We start from the raw sequence: 22,224 nt of genomic DNA, 5'->3' as shown, positions 1-22,224 counted from the left end.
CACTTACCCTGCAGCCATATTTTCAGTACTTAACATCTGGTCTCCCACATCATCAGCGGCAATACTGCAAAAACCATGCATTCCCACATGCAGTACTGCAGAAACCATGCATGCACAGAAGGAAAATGTCCCAGTGGCCATTTTCACAGAGGCCTGCGTATGCGCACTAGACTCTGGGACAGCGCTTGTGTCTCCTCGAGTCTATTGCTCTGTTGAGTACAGAGGAGGGGGCTTACTTGGAGACTGCTCTGGGCCTCCTCTTCAGGGCCATGCAAATGTCTGTGGGGGCCCTGGTCAACAAACTAGTGGGGGCCACTATCAATAAAAGTTATATAATGGTTGTTATAAAAATAAAGTATAATTTATCAATCCGCATTGTGATTGTGCTTAATAGCTTAAGATATTGTATTTTTTAAAACCAGAATGCAAATCACACTAAACAGAATGTACCCTAATGTTCCAAATATCTTGCATAATATTAAGAATAACAAAATAAATCAGCACACTGTCATCTCCCCTACAGCACAGCAGCCAGACACAGTGCTTTGAATGTTTGTATACTATAGTGTAGAAAATATACAGTGTATCAATAATAATAACAGGTTTGTTTAAAAAAAAAAAAATGAGTACATAGGTACTAGGTCGGGACTATGAAATCCCGCGAGAGGCTGGCAGTGACTTCAGAAGCACCTTGGCCGGAGGCACTGGCAGCTGCTGTGTGTGTAGTGGAGAAATCTGAGACACAGCTGAATCATACTAAGCTCCGTTTTCAGTACCAGTGGCATGCACAATTCAGGAGGAGAGTGGAGGGGCCCCGGGATCACCCCTCCTTGTATCGGCCATGCTCCGCTTCTCTTAATACGCCCCCAGCTGAACCCAGTGGTGTAACGGTAAATTTTGCGCCCCCCCCTCCCGCCAGAAAAATTTCGCCGCACCCCCTTTCAGTAAATTTAAGACATACCCCCCTTCCTTGCCCCTTCGCTTCACTCTGTGGCAATGGGACAAAACGCCCCCCCCCCTTACAGCAGACCGTTTTTACGGCTGCCGCCGCCTCCTTTAGCATTTTCAAAAACTGTCTGCTGTAAGGGGTGTGGCCATTTTGTGAGGGACATTTTTCATAAGGAGCCTGAAGGAGCACCAGGACGCAGACTAGACTAGACTGCGTCTGTGTCCCGACTCCTGGACACAGACGCAGCGGCGGGATAATGCAGGTCCTGGCAGGCGTCGGCGTAGCAATAGCCATCACAGACCCCCGGTGCCCACACTTACTCCACTGGCTTAACGATTACCCAACAGTTCACTAGGAATTAGTGACATAATTGAAGTTCCAAAATGCCTTTTTGATGTTACTAGCACCTAGCAAATTCATTGGTTCCAATTATAAACTATCTGTCTCGACTTTGTGAAAAGGCCAAGTAGGCTTCAGCCAATGAGCTACTAAATTCTACCAAATGTTCTAAACCATTGTGTAATGTGCTTGCAACCGTTTTGGCTAAAGCGGCTGGCCGCGGCCCGTTTGTTAGTTTTCCTGTTTTGGTAAATGGATCTTTGTATTCATAAACAATTCCTTACTATGCTGCTTCTCCATTTATCATCTTCTACCTAACAAATTGCACTGGCAACAACATACAAACTATAACAAGTTTCTTATTGAGTAACTTCAGCTGTTTTTCCATGAAAACTTTTTGAGGCATTGGGAAACATTTTCATGAAATCCTTGCGCAATGCATGGAGATGTTTATAAAAAGAGGATATGTTCTGGACACAACTTGTGCTTAGAATACTTGATCACATTGTTGTTGTCTAGTCATTTATATGGTAAAAATCACTTTATTAAACTTATACTGCACAAATGATGCTAGCAGTCTGATAATGAGGCTGTGTCCAATAGCGGATGTTTCTCGTGCTTAGCGCCAAAATGCTCTCACGTCGCAGGCTGCACATTTGTCACAGCTTACATATGCACTATGATGGAGTATATCAGAGGAGATGGTTGGCTCCATGTGAGGCTGGATGAGTCCATCGGACCAGATGCACAAAGCTTCAAAAAGTGGAGAGTGATAAACAACCAGCCAATCAGTTCTTAACGTCATGTTACCGGGTGGGTTTGAAAAAATGACAGATAGTAGCTGATTGGTTGGTTATCAGTCTCTATTTTATCACTTTTTGAAGCTTGGTGCATCTGGCCCCATGAAATGATAGTTTATAGGCAGTGAGAAGACAGCATTGGCATACGGTACACTTGTCTTGTAGGAGTGTTTTGGGCAAGTTGTGAGCTTGTTGGCAGATCAATATGCTTATTGGAGGTGTGCGGATGAAGGTGGATCATTTATGGCGGATCTCTTGCACCCCGCATAGAGTGGGTTTAAGTGCCAATACATGATGATGGTGTCAGCTGGAGACAAAAACATTGGTGACGCTGGCATGCAGGTACTTGCATTGGCATAATGTAGGGATTCTGGCTTGTTGACACGACTGTTTACAATTGAGTCTGCTTTGCATTTTGCTCAAAATCAAGCCCTATATCTATAAACTCTTGTAAATAATATATCATGACTTATAGGCTTGGTGGATCAGGTTCTAGATATATGCATTACTTATTATTTAAGTGCACTAATACATTATACTGTACAAATATGTATTAATCAAGTGAGCCCAGACCATGCACTAAGGCAGGGCCGTTTTATATAGGGAAAAAATCCTTTGGGGCCATATGTAAAAATTTCTCTTACAAATTGTCCTGCTGCAGCCGCCCCACACTCCGGCGGCTGCCGCTATATAGGACTGACAGTCACCGGCTGCTGTTGATTAAGAGGAATCTCACGAGAACTACCAACCTCTTGCGTAAATTCCCCTGTACTTGACTCCCAGCAAAGCCGCCGGGCAGGTGGGAGGGCCACTCAGACCGGCTACGGGGGCCGCATATGGCCCCTGGGCCTGAGGTTCCCCACCCCTGCACTAAGGGTTAGCCAAGCCTCCAAGCATTGGCCCCTATCACTGCATTTCCCTGGTGGGCCCTTCATATCCCTGTCTGATGCTAATTAATAAGCAGTCACTATGAGGTATAAACAACCAAAAATATCCCTAGTCAAAGGACTAGCAACTTGCGCTGTAAAACAACACATTTATTTAATATCACATTGTTCTTTTGAACACCACCCCCCCCCCCCACCCCCCCCCCCCCCCCCCCCCAAAAAAAAAGCTGTTTTTTTTATTGTCAATGTAAATTTCATGTCAGGTATAAGCAGTGACATAGCAATAGTCCCTGTGGTGGCTTGGAGGCGCTTTATGGCTTGCGGGAGCTGGAGGTCCGTGGGGGCTATTGCTTCCACTGGTACCTTTTGCTTTGGATACATTGCTTTTGCATTCATTTGCTGTGACACTTTAAATATATTCACCCCTTCCCGCCATATTATCTGCTCATTGTCATGAGTTTCCATCCTCCATCCGCTGCTGGTGTCTTCACATCTGCCCCTATTAAAATTGTCCTTATGTCCTAACACTAATTAATGCTACCTTTAGAGAGAAAGTTATTATGATTGCTAGAGGAGGTCATATTGGGAAGGACATAAGTACAATTTTATTGGGGGCAGAAGTGACAGACCCTGGCAGCAACAGCTGAAAGGAGGGGGTAATCCCCTGACAGCGAGCAGGTAATATGGGGGGTGTCACCTGAATGTTTTTCCAATGTCAAAGCAAATGTATCCAGGTATACAAAAAATATAATACAGGCTGCTGGCGATTTGCCACTGTATTAAACAACATGGCATAGCTAAAGATTTGCTTTACTAAAAGCGAGGTAAGTTTTTTTAGAAAACGGTCACTGTGGGTAAATTGAGCCAGTTTGAAATTGAAGCCGAGGAAGTGAGTTTAAGCTTTCTCTGTATAATTATAGGAGCACTGACAAAGGGAATCTCACTTTTACATTTAAGGAATATGATAGAAACATAGAATTTGACATCAGATAAGAACCACTTGGCCCATCTAGTCTGCCCCTTTTTCTAACATGTTACCTCAAACCATATTTGATCCTTATTTCTTTGTAAGGATATCAATATGCTTATTGGAATTCACATGTTTATGTGAACATAAAGTGATATAAGGACACAACACAGGAGTTATTTACACAAACACTCTATATATAATATATTGCCGGAGGGCTCTTGTAAATAACGGTATTGCCAATCTGAAATGACTAATCCTAGGGGCAGCATTTCTGCATAGAAAATAATTATAGTGAGGAAGAATATATCTTCTTTCCCCTGTTTTCCTCCAATAATTTGATATACCCCGGTGTATTATTTCATTCTCTTTGGATAAAGAGGCTTAGTTTTCAGTACAACAAAAGGAGGAATAATAGAGCAGCACGAGACGTTACACGTGCTTTTTTAAACACACACTTTATTCACTTGTCTGTGTAGTATGTTATGTGTTTTTTTTATATATTTCGTAGTTTTAACAGTAATTTGAATAAAACTTAATTTTTCGGGGTGTCTTTTTCTTTAGGTGCACCACATTCAGACAAACTTTTTCACTTTTTTCAAGTATCAATATGCCTATCCCAAGAGTTCTTAAATTATTATACTGTATTTGCCTCTACCACCGCTTATGGGAGGCTATTCCACTTATACACTACTCTTTCCGTGAAGTAATTTTTCCTCAAATCTCCCCTGACTCTTCATTCCTCTAGTGTCAATTCATGTCCTCGTGTTCTGTTGCTCCTCTTCCTGTGAAGAATATCTCCCACCTGTACCTTGTTAAAACCCTTGATATATTTGAAAGTTTCTATCATGTCTGCCCTTTCCCTTCTCCGCTCTAAAGTATACATATTAAGATCTTTTAGTCTATCCTGGTACATTTTGTGATGTAGGCCATGCACCATTTTAGTTGCCCTTCTTTGTACAGTCTCTAATGTATTTATATCCTTCTGGAGATATGGCCTCCAGAACTGAACACAGTACTCTAGATGAGGTCGTACCAATGACCTATACAGTGGCATTATTACTTCTTTCTTTCTACTGCTGATACCTCTCCCTATGCAACTAAACATCTGACTTGTCTTCTTCATTGCTGTGTTATATTGCCTACCTGCTATTAAGTCCCCTGAAATAGTGACACCTAGATCCCTCTCTTCCTCAGTAATTTCTATTATAGTGCCATTTATTCTATATTTAGTCTTTGGATTTTTGAGACCCAAGTACATGGTTTTGCATTTTTTTACATTAAACTGTAGTTGCCATGCTCTTGACGTTTCCTCTAATCTACCTAGATCAACAATCATTTGTTTTACCCCTCCTGGTGTGTCTACCCTGTTGCATACCTTTGTGTCATCTGCAAAAAGGCACATTTTACCCTTAATTCAATTTGCAATATCACCAATAAAGATATTAAAAAGCACTGGTCCAAGTACAGATCCCTGAGGTACTCCACTTGTAACTTTTCCCTCCTTTGACTGTACTCCGTTTACTACAACTCTCTGTTTTTCTGTCCTGCAACAAAATATATTATCCATTCAACCATTTTAGAATCCAATCCCAAGCTTTCAAGTTTATTTAACAGTCTGAGATGTGGGACAGTGTCAAAGGCCTTACTAAAGTTTAGATAAGCTACATCTACAGCCCCACCTTGATCAATTACTTTAGTCACCCAGTCAAAAAAGTCAATAAGATTTGTTTGACATGATCTTCGCCCAGTAAACCCATGCTGTTTCGGATCCTGTAAGTTGCTGGTTTTTAGATATTCTGCAACTCTTAGTTTTAAGAGTGTTTCCATCAGTTTCATCAGATGGTTGCTTACCTCTTCCTTGCTTCCACTTTTGTGCAGTGGGACAACATTCGCTGTTTTCCCTCAAAGGGGGAGATTTATCAAAGCTTGGAGAGAAAGTACTAACCAATCAGCACCTACCTATTATTTTTCAAAAATCTTGTAAAATAACAAGTAGACGCTAATTGGTTAGTACTTTTCCTCTTTTCACTTTATCCATTTCAAAGTTTTGAGAAACCTCCTCCAATGTGATATTCTGAATTAAAGAACTCAACCTCAAGAGGCTGGAGGAGTGGCAAGGAGGGAGCAGCACCTCATATTTCCCTGCATCGTTGATGGTCATTGCATAGGTGTTGAAATGCCAAACAGGTGATGTGTGAATATTGTTTCATTGTCGAATGATATGGTGTGTCCACACGGGTGGAAGTAGTGGCCACAGGGTCCCAGCATCAGCTGGCATGGAGGGAGGTGCAGCAGGAGGGGGTTGGGGCATGCTGCATTGAACAGCATGGTCCTCGTTCCAAGATAGTATTCTACATTTGATTCTGATGCAGCGGGGCCACGCAACAGGATCGAATCGGGAAAGGGTGTTGCATAGCACGGTGCAATTTGCACTATGCTATGCGATTTTGACCATATTGTCAAAATCAATAGTGAAAATCGCACCATGTGGACACATCAATAAACTTTATTTGATTTGGTTTGTACAGTATTATGTAAAGTTACCTTTAAGAAAATAAATAAGACTACAGTATTAAGAAAAGGAAAGGGCATAGGTAAATAATTTTTTACATTGAAAAAAGCCAATTGGTCAATTACCACCAATGTGGTCCAAATGACACACTGACTCTGATCACATTACTCCGTAACTTGGGTCACAAGACTTTGAGAAGATTTATTTCCAAAGCCCTTTGTCATAGATGTTTTCTTATTTTGATTGACCGGATACATCCTGAAATAGGGGTAGATGTTTTAATTTTACTTTGGAATCATTTTTTCTTGCTTAGGGAATAACGTAAGTAAAACTGGCTCATCTCACCCCACTCTCCGCCATGTAATTAATGCTTTCGCCAATTTAGGATCAAGTCAATGTAAACTATTTAGTGTTAAGCCAATATATCTTACAAAATCTTTTTGGATGGTAACTGTCTCCCGTAGACTTCCAAGCACTACTGTTATAATCTGGTTTATGAGGAGAACACAGTCCTTGTTCATTTCTCAATCCAAAATGTAATAGTAGCAGTAGTTATGAATCGCTGTCAGGAGATTTACATTGGGTCTCCAAATATAGTGTAAATTCTTGGCTTATTTAAGTGAACAATATGAGAGGTACGATTCTACGCACTGGCATCATTGGGGGTGTGGACCACGCCCAGATGTCACCCTTCCAGGAAGTAACACCAAAATGTCGGGTCCTCCACAGTGACATGATCATGCAGCGTCCAGCTCCTATCAATGAGGGCATGCTGATGTCATCACTTTTGTTTTTGTCAGAAAAACTGGTCTATTATAGTGAATATACTACATTTGAATTTATTATCTGTCACCCTGCAGAACCTTGACCAGTATATTCACAGTTTGCTTGTTATAATGTATTGTGCATTTAAATGGTTTTGCAGAAGTTTTTGGTGACTTTAAATATCCATAGAATTTACAGAATGGGGCTGGCAGCGGTGGAGGGAAATCTTTTTTTCTGCCTCTAATTTGCATGAGGTCACAGAGATTTTTCACTTACTCAAATAAGGTAAAACACATTGCCATATAATAGGAAATAAGGGTAAAATGACTGATACAGGTACGAGTGTGGTATAGCACACTGACAGTTGGGATCCCGACAGTCATTAGCCCAACATCGGGATCCCGACTGCCCAGACTCAGGTAGAGGGCTACGCTCACCACCTGTTCTATCCTCCCTCTATGGGGTCGTGGACCTTCACGAGGGAGAATAGGCGGTGGCCTCCAGGATCCCAATTGTCGGAGTTTTAACAGTCGGGATCAATCAAGGTAGCAAAAATTGAACCATTTGATGCCACTATTTTGTTGGCTATCCCTAACACAGGGCAAGTTTGGATACTTGATGGGCAAAGCCACCTATTTGTTGTGCAGATTACGATGGTACAGTGAACAGCAGCGCACACACCAGGGAATTGAGTGGCGGCTGAATCACAGCGGGGGAAGTGAGCCCCTGTGTGGAACAAATCATATCCTTAACATTTTCTTGCAAACTCATACAGTGTAAATGAATGAATCTAGAACTAGGAAAAAACAATATAGGTTGTGGTGCAGCTCACAGACAATGACTAGGTCATAAAACAATCTTCATCACAATGCTTTGGTCCACTTTACCATCTATAATTGCAATTAGGTATGGTAAGGTATGAAAAGAAAAAAAATGAATAAAATCACAAAAATGTAATGTCGACCATTTTATGGGTCAAACTTTTATATGTCACCAGTGGCGGATTCAGGGGGGGGCACCCGGGTACGTGCCCCCCTGTCATTTCATTTTGTAGCTGAGGACCAGGGCTTTCCAACGAGCCCAGCCCCGTGTCTCTAGCCTCCCGGGAACCGGAGATATCGCCTGGCGAAGCTGTAATGTTTTTTCCCCATAGGATAATATGGGACCCATCAATTCCAACCCCCACCTGGTTCAGATGGCAGTCCGTTTCCCCCCCTGGCATCATAGAAGCTTGTGGTTGATCTCACTCAATTCCAAATCGCTGGGCCTTCAATATGATACCAGGCTGGTCCATATTGGTCAATCGGTTCCAGAGATATTGCGTGTAAACCGATTTTTTTATTTTTGAAATGTAATTTCATGGCTGTTCATGTTTTTTGAGGGCAGATTACTCTGGAACCAAACGTTCTAGTTTCACTTGACCAAAATCATTCAAAGCCCACTCAAAAGTTCTTCCATATGAGACTTGTCTCATGTAAATGGGTCAGTTGGTTCCGAAGATTAAGCCGTAGCCGATTAAATGAGATAAATGGTTAAAGGGGGGAGGGGTGGTTTTCTATCCCGCTCACACCAGAAAATGCAGGGACTAGGCTGTGTAAAAGGGACCAACCTGGGAATGCATTTTCTGGTGTGAGAGGAGGTATTATTTCAAATAGCCGGGACCTGCAGTGCTCTGAATACAGCCAGGCTCTGCCACTGTCAGTGGCTATCACTTCTGCCTGGTGGTGGCTGTTCCCCATTTACTGCGTGCATGTATTCCCCCTTGGCAATGAGCATGTAATCCCACATGGCAACGAGCATGGAACCTCTGGCAATGAGCATGGAACCCTTGGCAATGAGCATGTTGATAAGCAGCACTTATGTAGCATAATTTTGAATAGGCATTATGGGGTTTGGCATAACACATAATGGACATAATGGCGTGTAACTTAACGTGTAATGGACATTGTCCAATACATGGTGTAAATGTTTAATGCGCGCCTTTGGTGGACAATGTCCCTGTTTATGAAGCATATTGTGAACTGTGGCTTAATCTGTGTGGCATTATGTGAATTCTGGCTCAATCCGTGTGGCATTATGTGAATTTTGGCTCAATCCGTGTGGCATTATGTGAATTTTGGCTCAATCTGTATGGAATTTTATGAATTTGGCTCAATCCGTGTGGCATTATGTGAATATTGACACAATCCATTTGGCATTATGTGAATTTTGGCTCAATCCGTTTGTTATTATGTAAATTTTGGCTCAATCCGTGTGGCATTATTTGAATTTTTGCTCAATCCGTGTGGCATTATTTGAATTTTGGCTCAATCCATGTGGCATTATGTAAATTTTGGCTCATTCCATTTGGCATCATGTGTAAGGGGCAAGTATAATGGGGTCTAGTATTTTGTTGCATAATGTATAGAAGTTGTATATGGTGTTGTACACTACACTCAAGGACACGCCCCCTGTTGAGTGGCCACACCTCCTTTTCCGGAGCACGCCTTTGGCGCGTGCACAACTACATCCTTCACTTTTGTCGCCATGGTGGGCCTGCGTACTTTAAATGCCAGGGCCTATTTTAATCCCATTCCCAACCTCTCTCTGTCGCTCTCTTAGCATGTACACTGGCACCACTAACACTGCCCCTCCCCCACCTAAACCCGCTTTTATCATGGTGCCCCCCCTGTCATTTTATCCTGGATCCGCCCCTGTATGTCACCATTGTGCTTTGGTCAGCATTGTCTGTCAGCCATCCGTATACTGCCAAGATGCACTTCCTGGGTGGCGTGACCACTCCGTTATGCTTGTAGGGACTTCATTAGTCAATTCTATTTTATTTATATCCACCATCTATATAAAGCTTTCCTGTTACCTAGAACACTAATAAAGGCTTTTGTACTGAATGAGGGCCAGGTGCACTAAGCTCCAAAAGTGATAAAATGGAGAGTGATAAACAACCAACCAATCAGCTCCTGCCTAATGTTTTTCAAACACAGCCTGTGACATTGCAGTTAGGAGCTGATTGGCTGGCTGTTTATCACTCTCCATTTTATCACTTTTTGAAGTTTAGTGCATCTGGCCCTAATGATATAAGACAAGACAAGGAAGAAACTCCTCAGCTTGCAGGAAAATGTTATATATTGCATCATGGTGGAATGGTGAGCCACAGCAGGTAGTGTACTGTCGCTGCTTTACTAATAAGTCAGCCTACCAGAGACTTAGTGAAGGTCAGGGATATTTAAATTCCATTTGAATATTTTAGAGTAGAGCAAGTGAAGACATACCGACACGTTTATTGCATGACGGAAGCACAAAATCTCTGGCAGAAATGTCACCTTGGAGGATGCATTGGATAGCCCTGAGCCAGAGCAATCATTTGATTGCACTATAACAGAGGTGGAACAGGTCACAGAAATGTTATCCAGCTAAGCGGATCATGGAACACTGTGGAGTCGTAAAATGAAGCTGTAGAAGGTATCAGAAGCATTGCAAGATGCTGGTTTCCAATATGAGACAAAGCAGACCCACACATCTGTCCAATGTCTCCCACTGAGTGAAAATTTACCCAGCTGAATAAACCTCTGCTGATTACATGAGTAACCCTTCCACTGAGGCACATGGGCTTACAGAGCAACGTAGCAGCATCTGCAGAACAGTAGACGTGTGCCTGGTAAAAAGGGAGCTGGTCATTGCAGAAGCAAGAATTTATTTTGTAGTGCAAAGTTATTGAAATACAAAGTGATTGGGTGTGTGCACATTTTAGGAGGTGTCTCTTGCCGTGCAGAGGGGTAGAGGGGTACACAGCCAATTTAGCTTTAAAAAGGGCCTTTTTAGCATATATTTGCATGATATACTCTTTGAACAACCATTTTTGAAGGGTACACGTAAGTATTCTGGTCCCTCTGCATGTACCAGGGAGAGAATGCAGGAGATATCTGCTGTGGGTCAGGGCCAGATTAAGCCTTCGAGGGGCTCAGGTCACTTTAGACAGGGAGGCCCCCTCCCACTTGTCATTACTGGCCGCAAACAGCATGGGAGAATATTACACTGTCAAAACACAGAGTAAAGGCAGTATAAACTTGGTAAATGGTCAACTGCAGAGGGGGGTGGGGATTAATAAAAACATAAATATATACATATATATGGATAGCAGTTGTGGGTTGGCGCCCCTTAGTGAGATCTTTGATAATTAGATCTATAAAGCCTTTAGTCAGAATTCCATAAACAAGCAAATAAAGTCCAATGATTTGTATAAATTTATTAAAATGTCTCTGGTTCCACACTACAATGGTGGTTTGATCAGACCATAAAAAGTTCAGTGGTGTATTTCACAATAGCAATATAGACGATCCCAACGCGTTTCGTCCCCACACGGGACTTCATCAGGGGTTCGCTAAAAGTATAGGGACAATTTCCACTATTTTCTTGGTAAAAAAGGTGTCTTCAGAATTGTATTTTTATGCTAGGTTCTTATAACTCCCAAGGTACCCTCAATATTTCATTGGTCCAGATGAACAAGCGCTTCTTTGCTCTGGTATTTGATCTCTCATAAAGTTCGATACATATAATCAATTGGGTCCGTATATGTGTAGAGGTTTAATATAACTTGGGATTTCAGGGTTCGAGGGTATTCTCCCTGCTAATACGCCCACAATCTGTTCACTTCTTAGGGATATTAAGATATAAGAGCCGTTAGGATAAGCATTCGATATATCGGTTGTTGCTGCTCCAATTAGCCCTGTCTGGTGGACACTCTCATTCAGGGGCCGCTTTAGATCAATGTATACTCGAGAATAGGTGCATTCAGTATGCAGTCACAAATTGATCGGCTATGCGGTTATCACTGTCCTTTAGGAGATGTGTGCCAGTTTACAGGTTCCCACTGAACCTGTAAACTGGCACACATCTCCTATTTGCTTGTTTATGGAATTCTGACTGACGGCTTTATAGATCTAATTATCAAAGATCTCACTAAGGGGCGCCAACCCACAACTGCTATCCACATCCTTCTTGTCCCCATCCAACAGGGGTCCATGTGAGTTTGGCAGCCCCCACAAAGAAACTACGAAAATTAGTGGCGCGATAAGAGAGTCTGCTCCCCATATACATATATATATATATATTAACACATGAAAAGCCTGTGTTTGTCCCTCTGTACCTACTCTGTAGGATCCCTGACAGGCTCAGAGCTGCCTCTGATTAAAAACCCTCCCATGATGAGGCCACTGCTGCTGCTATCCTCCGTCCTCCATAGGCCTGAGAAGCATATGATGAGCTCCACCAAGCAGAGCTCAGCACAAGCCTTTCAGCCTCTGACCTCTTGTGCAAAGTGTCATGGGACTTAGTCAACTCCCAGTAATGCACTGTACACTTGTGCTGTCGGTGTGCCTTGGCTCCTGATGCTCAGCACCATTAAGCATATATCTTTTTAAATGTGTTGAACAATAAGTACACCTGCCTAGACACCTGGAAAATGTGTACTGTTGGGGCCTGGGGTACTTGAGGGCCAGTGTTGGGAACCAATGCTAATCGGAATCAGGCTATCCATGCAATAGCAATAGGATGAAATGTTTAGACAAACATGCTTGTTACAAGTAATAAATGCTGTGCTGGTGTCCCTCAATCTCATTAATACAAAATAAGGCTAAGCCAATTAATATTTTAGGTAGAAACTGAAAAAAGTGCCTTTAATAAGTGGGCGGTACTAAAGGAGTTGATGTGATGTTTGTACATTGTGTTTCTGGAGCTCCTGCACCTAGGCATGTTTCTCAGTTGAGGATTGAAAGGTTCAAATGAGATCATGGTCTCAACCCTAGTTTGCATTAGAATCCTCCAGTTCAGTCTGGTTCCAAAATTATGACAAACCTATCATCACATCTAAGCCCGGACTTTGAATGTTCCTTTGTCTCCCAAGATGGAAGGTGGGTGCGGATCTTGATGCCCCCTGGGCACATCAATGATGTGCACATGTAAAGTCATTGCAGCTGTTTTACTTGTAATATCATTCCCACGGTGTGAAGGTGCTTTTACTAAAAGGCCTTTGTCTATGGAATGACTTTTGTATCAGTGTTTAAGGATGTGCTATGAAATTGGCTTACAGTGTGATTCCTGAAGTCAGTCTTGATGAAATACCCATCATGAGCATAGCTCAGACCTCCAGCACAATGCCATATGATATGAACCACATGTTCGCCATTGTTGACATCCAGCACAGCCCCTTCAGACTATAACTTGGCAGCTGACTGAGCATCATGTGAATTTCAAATGTGCTTTCTCTTCCTTGGAAACGTGAGCACAACATGTTATGGATCCTCTAAGACACGGAGCCAAGAGGAAGTCATAGAATGTACCAAAACCTTCCAGTAACAGAAAACCCTGATGTTGACAACAAGGATCCTCAGCGAGGGAAAATGTTTATAGCTTGGCAGACAGTCTTTTGTAGCATAGAAGGCATCTTCAGTCATTAGAAGAGTCCATTTAAGCTGATTATCAGTAAATGAGGCATTAAATGAACTCCACGTTCTGTAAAACATATGTTCTGGCTTTGTACTATAATCAAAATGGGCATTGAAGCTTACTGAGATTTTGTCATGCTCATTCCAGCCTTATTTTAAATTAGTGACCACTAATATGGGAGACTTGTTTCCTCAAGTAGAATCGTATTAATTAAAAGTAAAAATAAAAAAACAACCTGGAATTTAAATGTTTTGTGGAAATCAGACACACACACACACAGGCACAAGACAGTGGTGGATTACGATCACCTAAATCAGTGGTTCTCAACCTCGCTCCTCAAGTAACAGTTCACGTTTTCCAGGTCACCCGACAGGTGCACAGGTGCACTCGTTATTCACTGACACATTTTAAAAGATCACAGGTGGAGCTAATTATTTCCCCTGTGATTCTGTGTGGAGACCTGTTGCGGATAATTGAGGACCAAAGTACCAGCCAATCAGTTCATAACTGCCATATTAAAGGCTGTGTTTAAAAATGGCAGTTAGGGGCTACTTTATCTTCATCCACTTTCTCTCTCTCTCCAAGGCTTAGTATATAGAGCCTGTGTTTGAAAAATGAAAGCTACAGATGTGTCCTCATCTTGCCTCAGTACACCGCGCAGCAAGAGATGCCTGGTGTGAGCGTCTGGTGTCTGTTAGTGTCGAGCATCTTATTCACACCGCTATGGGAATAAGATGCGTAAGCAGACTAATATGCAGCAAATGTTAGTGTTTTCTAAGAAGACACTGTAGCATAGCATTTTGTAAATAGATACAGCAGTGGTCATCGCACACAGAATATAGGCATGCCACATATCATTCACTGGTTGCATGGTGATTTTGGCTCATTAGGGGAACATTTCGCTGCCAATTTTTCCTATAATTGTGTTAGCCACTGGAGTCCTACAATGTTATATCTATTTTCTCTCTAAAGTGCACCTAATTAGAGCACATTAAAATCAACTCCGGAAAAAAAGGGATTAAAAAGGTTTAGGCCTGTCATCCAAATGGCTAGGTCATAGAAAATGACAGTAATAAAGAGCAACCAATTTATATGTTATACAGTAGCAGTCAGTGAATAGTGTGACGTCTTCAGAGTTATGCCTGTTCCTTATTAGTGCAAGTACAGAGAGCTTCAGTCTCATCTATCTATCTATCTATCTATCTATCTATCTATCTATTCAACTATCTATCTATTTATCTATCTATTCAACTATCTATCTATATTTATATCTATATATAGATCAGGGTTGCCTACCGGGAGGGTCCCAGAAATCGTGTCCCCCTCCCAGCCCCCCGGAAAGGACCGGCAACCCTCCCGCATTGTCCTGCATCTCCAGCGGACTTCCCCTCAGCGCGCGGGGGGGGGGGTCCATGGGTCAAATGACGCAATTGCGTCATTTACACCACGCTACCCACAGTCCAATGCATAAAATACCGGCATTGCACGGTGGGGGCATGGCTAAATGACGCGATTGCTCTAGCCACGCCCTAAACTGGTCATCACGGCCGTGGCTCCGACCCTTTTTCCTCCCAGATTTGGCCCAACCCTCCTGCCATACTGAGCTGGCTGCCTTCTCCCGGAGAGGGCAGCCAGAAAGTCGGCAACCATGATATATACATACATATAAGTATGCAAAGAAGATTAAATGTTATATGGAATGTTGAGAAAAGAGCACTCGTAACAAACGGTTTGCCTGTATAGGATTTCCATCCATCTTCCTTGTGACTCGTCTGGTTACAGAAGCAGAAAAATTAAATATTGGGATCCCGTCCAATATTTTTCCATTGTGCTCTGCGGATTCCCAGAATCCTTCACTATAATCCTTTGTCTGCCAGATGCCCCCGCAGCGGATAATAAAGCAGTGCAGCGTTAAAGCTACTTTAACACCTAAATATCTTAATTCTCTGGTAGACAACCACCCTTATACCTTTTCACCTAAATATTAATATTCTGAAAATGAAAGTGAACAGATCATCCAAAGAGCTTCAAAAATATTTGTATGTTTTCAGTAACATCACATAAATCTGTAAGGGTCACTTACTGTCTGTAACAAATGTGGACTTATTGAATGTTTTTCGTGTTCTTGTCTGCCAGTGCTTATTAGGGATAAAACCTTTGTACCATTTTTTTTACAATTGGAAGACCTGAAAAGGAATCACCAAATTAGGACATGGATAAACCCGTGTCCTCTACTGGAAGAAAAAGACTAGGCATCCTTCCCCAGAGCAGGTTATGGGGAAGGATGCATGTAGTAAGGATCCCAACAGCAGAGTCCCTATGGTCGCAATCACAACGGATCCCAATGGTGAGTATTAGGGTTAGCGGTTCAGGTTATACTGGGCATACCTCCCAACATGACCCTCTCCAGGAGGGACACATCGCTCTGTTCCTGGACTTCCATCTTAATGTATGACTGCCATCACCTGTGTTGAAACACCTTTCTCACAAATTAACCTGTTCAACACAGGTGTTGGCATACATTTAGAGGGAAGTCCAGGGACAGAGCGATGTGTCCCTCCTGGAGAGGATCATGTTGGGAGGTATGTACTGGGTAAACTCTATACAATTTGTACCCAATCCGACATAGGGAGCGACGGGACCTGGCTGGGGAGCCGGTATCAGAAAGTGCATACCAGTTTGCCTATGCGGGCAGCAACATAGCTTAGGACATTCCATGTCAGCCCTGCATGTGACAATGTTGCATTGTCAGCGATATACAGTAGTGATGGGATACATATGGATGACTGGCGGTCAGAGTACAAGCTGAGTACTGATAAGTCATGTAGGTGGTAAAGATTTTGTTTTTATGGTGCAAGATTATTTTTGAATGTGACTAAAGGGGTGTACACACGGTGCAATATGGTCCCTGAGCAATTTTGGCTTAATATCTCTCAGCAATGTATTGCTCAGCGACCATATTGCTCAGTGTACTGTTTTCATCAGCGACCAAATATTTTGGCTGAAAATTGCAAGCAATTTTGTCTCATTCTGTCTCTGCCTCATTTTGACTAGAAATCGCTGATCGCTGGTACACCATGCATTGTGCACCAGTGACCGGCAATTTTTAGCTATAATGGCGGGAGCATGCTCCTGTGACCATTAAGGGCTAGCTGCGGGAGCGCGCTCCTAGCGATTTGTCGCCCACAACATGAAAAAAACACTGGTAATATGGTCGCTCAGCAACCAATTAGTCAGCGATAATTACTTAAATTGCCCCTTGTGTACAGGGCTTAAGAGACATTTTATAGGGGTTGATTAATTATTTAATATTGTCTGCAAAATAAACTATGGGCCTGGCTCGCAGCTGTTTGATGGTTTGTGTAATGTGCATGTGACGCGATGCTGCTGCGGTAGTAAATATTATATTATACATAAAAAATACCTTATTTTAAGAAAAAGGAACAATATAGTGAAATACTTTCAACGGTATCAATTATCCTGTACCCAAAATAACCAAGAGAAACTCAAGTGTTTTGAAAAAGATGAGATGTATTAAAAATGTATAATACTGTATAAAAGGGGCAGCACGGATGGTGTAATGGTTAGCATTACTGCTTCACAGCACTGAGGTCATGGGTTCGATTCCCACCATGGCTCTAACTGTGTGGAGTTTGTATATTCTCCCCGTACTTGCGCGGGTTTCCTCCGGTTACTCCGGTTTCCTCCCACAATCCAAAAATATACAGGTAGGTTAATTGGCTTCCAGCAAAAAAAATTAACCCTAGAATGAACGTGTGTGCGTGTATATGTGGTAGGGAATATAGATTGTAAGCTCCACTGGGGCAGGGACTGATGTGAATGTTCAACTATACCCTGTAAAGTGCTGCAGAATATGTATGCGCTATATAAGAAACTGTAAATACATAATAAATAAATAAAACTTTAGTCAATTCAAATAAAAAATTTCCTGTCCAACCCTTTCACCACATCCATACACATTTTGGAAACGCTCCTCGGTTTTGGAGATCCCATCCCACTTTCCTGAATTTGAACATGACCCCTTCTTCACCACAATAATGGTGACGCACGTTTCGCCTACAGTGCAAGAAAGTGTGTTCTCTTGGCTTCATAGTGCCACCCACGGCAGCTGGCCTGCATTGCTTTTCTGCTCAGCTGTGACCCGTCTGCAATGCAAACAGCAGAACATGAATTTATTACAATAACTGCTCAGTGGGGATAGGGATAGTTGTGAAAATAAAAAATATGTTCTTAACATTTACTGTATGTCCTCCCTTCTGCTAAGCATCTTCCCAAAGGAGAAAGGATAAGGAAGGCCAACCTTCCTCTCCCACCGTCTAACCAAGATCAGCTTTCGTTATTTGCTGGTCTTGATAAAAATGATCATGCATCGTGGAAAGAAGCTATCATGTTGATTGATATGATTGATAAGATTATTCATTTTAATTAAAAGAAGAGAAAGCCAGTATGGCTTTCCAAAGAGGTGACATTTGTAATAGGTGAAGAGGGAACACTCTCCATTTGCTCTCCATTTCTCTTCATCGTGTGTTCTCCTATGGACTTCTTCCTCCGAATGGTACCCTTCTTCAGTGCGCTGTACAACATTGTTCCTTTGCCTTGACAATCACCTGGTTTCCAAAACTGCTTTAACTCCTGTGTTGCATCTGGAAAACAATGACTAGATTTTATTATGTGTTCTATATGGTCAGCTGTATACAGCAGTGTTTCTCAGCTCTAGTCCATGTGTTCCCCCAGCAGCTCATGGATTTAGGCTCTCTGTGGGAACAGAAAGTTTAATTACTAACCCAGCCAAATTTTTTTTCCAGGGAAAACTTGATGCCCTCTGGGTACTTCTGCAGAAGGGTTACAGCCGGGTGTCCATTATGCGGCCTCAGCCTGGAGATAAGGTTGGTGTTCTATGATTACTATTAATAATGTGAATGTACAGTAATTTATTTTAATAAAACAGTTTGCATATTATGGGGTATATTCGATTGATGTCGAAACTGCCGTCTTTCCGACATTAATTGGTCGGAAGGCATTCCGATCTATACAGTTTTAGGTGGGTTTTTTTTCCAGCAGGTCGGAATGTTCCGACCTGCTGAAAACCAGGTGGGTTGTCGGAATAGCCGCAAATCCACCTGCTTTTGTCATAAACACAGTCAAAACTGAAAGATTTTGGCCATGTTTCTGACACTCTCAATCAGACATGCCTCTGATTGAGGCAGGGAGGACTGCACCGGTGAGCAGCAACAGCTTACATGGCGCCGTCTTCCTGTCTGCTGCCTCCCGCGCCCTCTTGTTGCCTCCCGCACCCTCCCGTAGCCACCAGCTGTGCTCACCTGTCCCGCCGCCGGGCCCGGTGAGAGTAGCTCACCTGGCCCTGTCCCAGATCCCGCTGCCTCCCGGGCGATCCTGAGCATCAGTCAGCGGCCAAATCCGACATCCGGATTTGGCCTCTGCATTGAATAATGGATGCCGGATCCATTCTGTCAAAGGAATTTCGGAATGGATCCAATATCCATTGAATATACCCCTATAGGTAGCATTTTGGGGGGGGGAATGTTTGGCCGGGAAGCAGTTGCCGTTTATCTGTACGCTAGGCTGCAAACATACGCAGCCTAGCGTACAGGTCTGAATTATGCCATTAGCCCATTCTGCAAATGCCCAAATAAAACAGAAATGTATCTGAGCAAGTGCTCTTATCTACAATGAAGTAATGAGAAGTGGTTACGGAATTCCTGGCATCAAGCTAAGGTCTAAAATGTTTCTCTTGTTTGTGGCTATTTTAGTGTAATCTAAACATGAGGTCATGGTTTACTTTAAATTGTTAAAAAAAAATAAAAAAAAAACATTTAATCCTAAGTGCTTAGTACTGTACCTTAGGGACAGGAGCGTTGGGACAGGCCAGTAGCAGAGTCAGAAATGTGTTGTCTAGTTAACTCCTTCGTTGCAAAAGCAATACTGGATAAAGAGCAAAAAACCCACATTTTTGTTACATGCAATATTGTACTCTTCTCCTGACACCCTGATTGAGACTCCTCTGCACTGTTGGACATAGAGGCCTCTTCAGATCCTGCTGGATCTGCTACTTCATGGTGTGCGCAAGGTACTGATATTTGTTGCTTTGCACATATGCAGACCCCGTTCTGTGCGTATGTGAACAGGAGCTGTGATGTAGGAAGCAGGATGGCAGCAGACAGTCAGTGATTGGCAGCCTGCTGCCGTTTGGGTAGCAGGGAGGGGATGGTGATGGCCTCCGTTTTCGCAAAACAGAGGTTTGTCAGTGCTCTGGAAGAGGGGAAGAGGATCTCTGTCTTTGCACAGAGATTTCCTCGCCTCTGCAATAGGAACTTGTGAGTGGCGGGCCCAGGTGCAAAAATATAATTAAGACCCCCTTCTCTACCCAAACCCAAGAAGCCATTGCTGGTCTGGTCCTCAGGGGCCCCGGTGCAAAGCACCAATGGTAGTTCTGCCTCTTATGCTCTCTCTTCTGTGACCGACTCCCCTACTAGTCCCTGCATGTTAGAAGTCACACCCTCTTTATTATAGACCAGGCTTGCCTACCCTCCCGGAATTGCCGGGAGGCTCCCGAAAATCGCGTCCCCCTCCCGGCCCCCCGGAAAGGTCGGCAATCCTCCCGCAATTTCCAGGCAGCTCCAGCACCCCCCTTCCATGCCGCACTAATTACCGGGTTTTTCTGCGGCAAGGGGCGGGACAAAAATGACGGAAATCGTGTCATTTCGCATCGTTTTAGGCCCCAAAAATCCCGGGATTGGAAACTCCAATCTCGGGATTGAAATCCCTGCAATTTTATTGACAAATCCCAGGATCCTGCCAATCCCGATCCCAAGATTGACCACCCTACCACATATATATATGTCTACTTGCAATAGTTTTGAACAAACAATTTATATATAAGTAGCTTCATATAGTTACAATCTGGGGGAGCAGTTCTGCACATTATGCAGCCTGTCTGAGCATGCAAACCACAGAACTGGGGCAGCCTCTGACCAGGTGCTCGTTCTTGGCATTTGCGGGGTCAGACATACCATGTGTGGGGCTCCTGGGATGAAAGCCCCTGTCAGGAATGGTTGACCTTGAAGGACCTTATTGTGATGTTTCTTGCCTTAACGCAAGTGAATGGTCATAACATGACTTGCGCGAACAATTCAAGATGTCAATGTCTGGAGGCAGTTCAATGTTTGGGACTAATGAACAGGTACAGCTAACATTTGGTTTAAGTCACTTTTTACATCAGAGTTACTGACTTTAAAAGGTTACTTACTTTTGCCACAATGTATCCATTAAAGTATTGGAATTGTTTTTTTTTTTTTTTTGCATATAATGGTTGTATTGCCCCCTGGCGGGAAGAGGTGATCAGTGCAATCAACACAAAGGGTTTCATCCATCTATTCGTGGCAGCAGGGTGGAGGGAATGGGGGGGGGGGGTGCAGGTCACTATCAGTCACAGCTGCTTCCAATAACATCTAAGCGCAGGTCACATGGGGATTCCTGCGGTTTTCTCACATGTTCAGAAGCTCAACATTCTCTGTTCCCCTCATCATTAACGGAGTAATTTTACAATGGTTTAGCTTACAGAGGGGTAAAAAGAACATGGGCAAAAACTTCAAAGCAATACTCATCTTGTTTTATAGCAAACAGATAAGACAAAACATCAACAATATGTACAGTAACATAAAGCGTAACATTTCATTTCCTGGCGCACATATTTTTACAGGCCTATACAGATGTAATCATCCTTATCATTGCCGCGATTCACCTGCTTGTGCCTGTTTGGTGCGCCAAAATCGCACCAGCGGCACCGAACCGCCATGCTGCGGCAGAGCTGCTCAATGCATTTCTGTAAGGCGCTGGAGCAAATTTCAGAAAAAGTAAAAACTATTTAAAAAATAGGACTAAATATATGTGGAAAAACACATACTGTATATAGTTACACATTCATTGTGCCAGTGTATTACTTATAATAATAGTCACACTTGAAAACATGGAAATCGCATGTGGTGATCGGCGCAGCAATGTACAGGGTCCTATTCAACAAGTTATTCAATGCTCCATCTGCACATATTATTTACATGTTGGATGTGATTCAGACCTGTGATCAGATAGCCGCCACCCTGCCCAAGTGAAATCTTGCCCTGTGCAAGGTTGCTTAGTTAAAACGTAACTTTTATTTATTTTCTTTTAAAAAGAATGTTGAGGGAACTCAGTTCTCTACGTTCTTCACAATTTGGAATCGTAGGTCTGAGTCCACTCCGCTTGAGTGAAATGGTAAGGGGTTAAAATGGACGTACATAACACACAGACATGTAAAGTAAAGTGCTTGTGCACTTAGTAGTAGGAAAGTGTGTAGGTAAAGATTAAAAGGTGTTCACTGGACGTGTTACTTGTACCTTGTGTATAGCTGTATAATACAGTACACAAGGTACAAGTAACACGAAGCCGCGCAGTGAAAAGGGTGTGTGGCCTCATGGAAAGGAGGCGTGGCATCACAAAAAGGAGGCATTATACATTATGGAACAAACCGTTATGCCCATTAC

General features: G+C 42.8%; 1 protein-coding gene across 1 annotated transcript in view; it reads left to right on the top strand.

Annotated features, from left to right (window-relative positions):
• Window positions 1-22,224, top strand: part of ANTXR1 (ANTXR cell adhesion molecule 1) — a 198,668-nt gene that overhangs the window by 167,403 nt on the left and 9,041 nt on the right. The window contains exon 17 of the mRNA XM_083184560.1: window positions 18,490-18,570. Coding sequence (XP_083040686.1) covers window positions 18,490-18,570 — 81 coding nt within the window. The remainder of the gene's footprint in view (window positions 1-18,489; window positions 18,571-22,224) is intronic.

Source organism: Crinia signifera, chromosome 4, assembly GCF_055691185.1.
Source record: "Crinia signifera chromosome 4, ASM5569118v1, whole genome shotgun sequence".
In the NCBI taxonomy this organism is placed as follows: Eukaryota; Metazoa; Chordata; class Amphibia; order Anura; family Myobatrachidae; genus Crinia; species Crinia signifera.
The sequence above is the reverse complement of the archived record's forward strand: the minus strand, read 5'-3'. Positions and strand labels throughout refer to the sequence as shown.